A 2,977-nucleotide genomic window follows, 5' to 3' on the forward strand; every position below is an offset into this window, starting at 1 on the left:
AATTTTGCTATTCAAAAGGCTTTTTAATGGCTGCATCGATCGACAAGCGGTTTTCGCCAAAAACTTCTTTAAAATATTCTCCAGATCATGGCGCCCTTGATTTTTTCAGTTTTGAGACAGTTCGGCAGCCCCTGTGTGTGTACGTGTGTGTTTGTGTGTATGTGTCTGTGTCTGTGTGTGTGTGTGTTTTGTGTACAGGTGTGTATGTGTGTGTGTATGTGTGTGTGTGTGCGTGTGGGTGTGCGTGGGTGTATGTGTGTATGTGTGTGTGTGTGTGTTTGTGTGTGTATGTGTGTGTCTGTGTGTGTGTTTTGTGTGCAGGTGTGTATGTGTGTGTATGTGTGTGCGTGTGTGTATGTGTGTATATGTGTGTGTATGTGTGTATATGTGTGTGTATGAGTGTGTGTTGTGTGTGTGTATATTTGTGTGTATGTGTGTATGTGTGTGTGTCTGTGTGTATGTGTGTATGTGTGTGTATGTGTATTTGTGTACATGTGTATATGTGTGTGTGTTTGCGTGTGTGTGCATGTGTGTGTATGTGTGTATGTGTGTTTGTGTACGTGTGTATATGTGTAGGTGTGTATGTGTGTTCATGTGTGCGTGTTTGTGTGTATGTGTGCCTGTGTGTATGAGTGTGTATGTGTGTGTTTGTGTATGTGTGTCTGTGTTTGTGTGTGTCTGTGTGTGCGTGTGTGCGTGTGGGTGCTTGTGTGTAAGTGTGTATGTGTATTTTGGTGTGCATTTCTGAATGTGTGTATGTGTGTATGTGTTTATGTGTGTGTGTTTGTGTGTATGTGTGCATGTGCGTATGTGTGTGTTTATGTGTGTGTTTGTGTATATGTGTTTGTGTGTGTGTGTGTGTGTGTGTGTGTGTGTGTGTGTGTATGTGTCTGTAGATCTGTACGCCTACCCACAGCAGGACTTTCTTTTGAATACACACCATTCATGTCAGGACTTGAAAAAATATCCAGTATTTTCACTCATATCTGACATTGACCATGCCGAAAATAATATTTAAGGATAAATGTATTTAACAACTGAATAAATGAGAGACAATTCGAATGCTGTTAAGGGGGGGGGGGTACACTTGAAGGCAATCTAGCTTATTAGTAGATCAAGTTTTACCAAATTTCACACTTATAACAAAAGCATAAAAAGGTGTAGTAAAATCCGCAATCAAGTTTCAGAAAAAAAGGCGTTACCATGGAGACCGCGGCCATATTGGATTTTGTTTACATGTCTTACGCGAGGAATACAGCTCACATTTTTCATAGAAATAGGTTATTTTGCATGCATGTTAGCAGACAATAGATCTTCAGATTTTCTGTTTAATTTTTCGTATACCAAATTGATACATTTTTATTAATTTTATTTTCCTGAGTTTGTAAAAAAAAAGAAAAGAGAAATCCACCCTCCAAACTCCACCAATAGAAATTTGTTCCATCAATCGAAAATTCAAAAGACAGATATTTAGTGTTATATCTTATCTTCATTCTATGAAAATTTCACGAAGAATGAAAAGTGGTGGAGTTATTCAAAAAATTATAAAGAAAAAACTCGTTTTGAGAAAACGGACGACAAAGAAAAATATTAGATTAACTTTACGTGGAAATGATGGTGACTAGCATGCCAGGTATGTGAAAAAACAAGGGTTTAGGAGGCTTTGGTGCTATTAAATAGTTGTAAGAGAGTCTGAAGAAACCAAAAATGCCTACATCTCAAAATCCATAATTTCGAGCCGAATTGTGACTTCCAGGGTGTAGCCCCCTCTCCCCTCCCACCCCCTTAAGAATGAGTAAATTTAATGAACGAAAACATGAACGTAATCATGTAATGCTTCAAAAATATGGTTTTTACTTTTTATTTTCAGAAAAAAACCATGATGTGATGGCATCTCTACAACGTTTACATTTCAAGATGGATCAACAAGAACAGAGACTGAAGCATATGGAGAAAGTACTATCCGAAAAACCCAAGGAATCTGTCGTTGAAATTCCCCCTGACATGTACGAGCACGATTTCAAAGTCATCCGAAGCAACGTTTTTTTAAGTCGTCATGCAACTACGTGGAGTAAGGTCTGGAAAGTTGGCCAAGGCCGTCCTCAATTTGAGGCTGGCGTGCGGTTCTACAACAGCATTCTTTGGCCCCATATTGCCGTGTGTCTCAAGTACTCCCGAAGCGAAGGCATCTCTGTAACGGAGGACCAGTCAAAGGCTTCCGTCAAGGTGAAGGTCACAGCGGTGTCGAGCAGAGGAAAAGGGTGGAACATGACATGGTCAAAGGATGTGCCGAAGCCGGGGTATTTTTCTCAACTGATGTGGGTAACAGACTATCTCCCACTCGAAAAAATGGAGAAGAATGGACTTATCGAGAACGAAACACTCCATCTTCATTTCGAATTTTGGGTCTATTGAATGGCTGGCAGAGACACTTGCAAATCATAATAGGGTTTAAACTCCTTAATCCTTTCAGTGCTGGGGTGCTTCCGTATTACATTATTATTACATGTGTTCAGACAAGACAAAATGACAATTCCAAAGAGATTTAAAGATAGCTGCAATAATATGTTTCCCTTGATTAGGAATTGAAAAAAATAAACTGCACAAGTTTCAAATCCGCCTTCTAAACTATCCTCAATAAACCAGTAGAATATGGCAGGGAATCAATTTCGGATTTCAGATTTCAAGATTTAAAAAAGATTGATATGAAAGGCCTTTGGAACAAACATACAAACATTATAACATATGCCTCGGCAAATACATAATGGTGCAGCAGATATCAATAACTAACATAAATTGGGGAATCAATCTGGGAATTAACAGGTGAGAGCATACGTGTGGCGCTCGTGGTGAAATCAAGCGCTCGTCAAAGAAATGAAAATCGATTACTAAAATTAAAGGACCAGAACAAAAACACACAAAAAAAACATTTTGCCCATAGACGGGAAGTATGTACCTCATGTTCAAGCACATATAT

General features: G+C 38.9%; 1 protein-coding gene across 1 annotated transcript in view; it reads left to right on the forward strand.

Moving 5' to 3' along the window:
* LOC101856068 overlaps positions 1–2,667 on the forward strand; it is a 4,014-nt gene extending 1,347 nt beyond the window's left edge. The window contains exon 2 of the mRNA XM_005111847.2: positions 1,871–2,667. Within this exon, the coding sequence (XP_005111904.1) occupies positions 1,871–2,415 (545 nt within the window). The 3' untranslated portion in view covers positions 2,416–2,667. The remainder of the gene's footprint in view (positions 1–1,870) is intronic.
* Positions 2,668–2,977: the final 310 nt, after the last annotated feature.

Source organism: Aplysia californica, unplaced genomic scaffold, assembly GCF_000002075.1.
Source record: "Aplysia californica isolate F4 #8 unplaced genomic scaffold, AplCal3.0 scaffold01135, whole genome shotgun sequence".
Lineage (NCBI taxonomy): Eukaryota > Metazoa > Mollusca > Gastropoda > Aplysiida > Aplysiidae > Aplysia > Aplysia californica.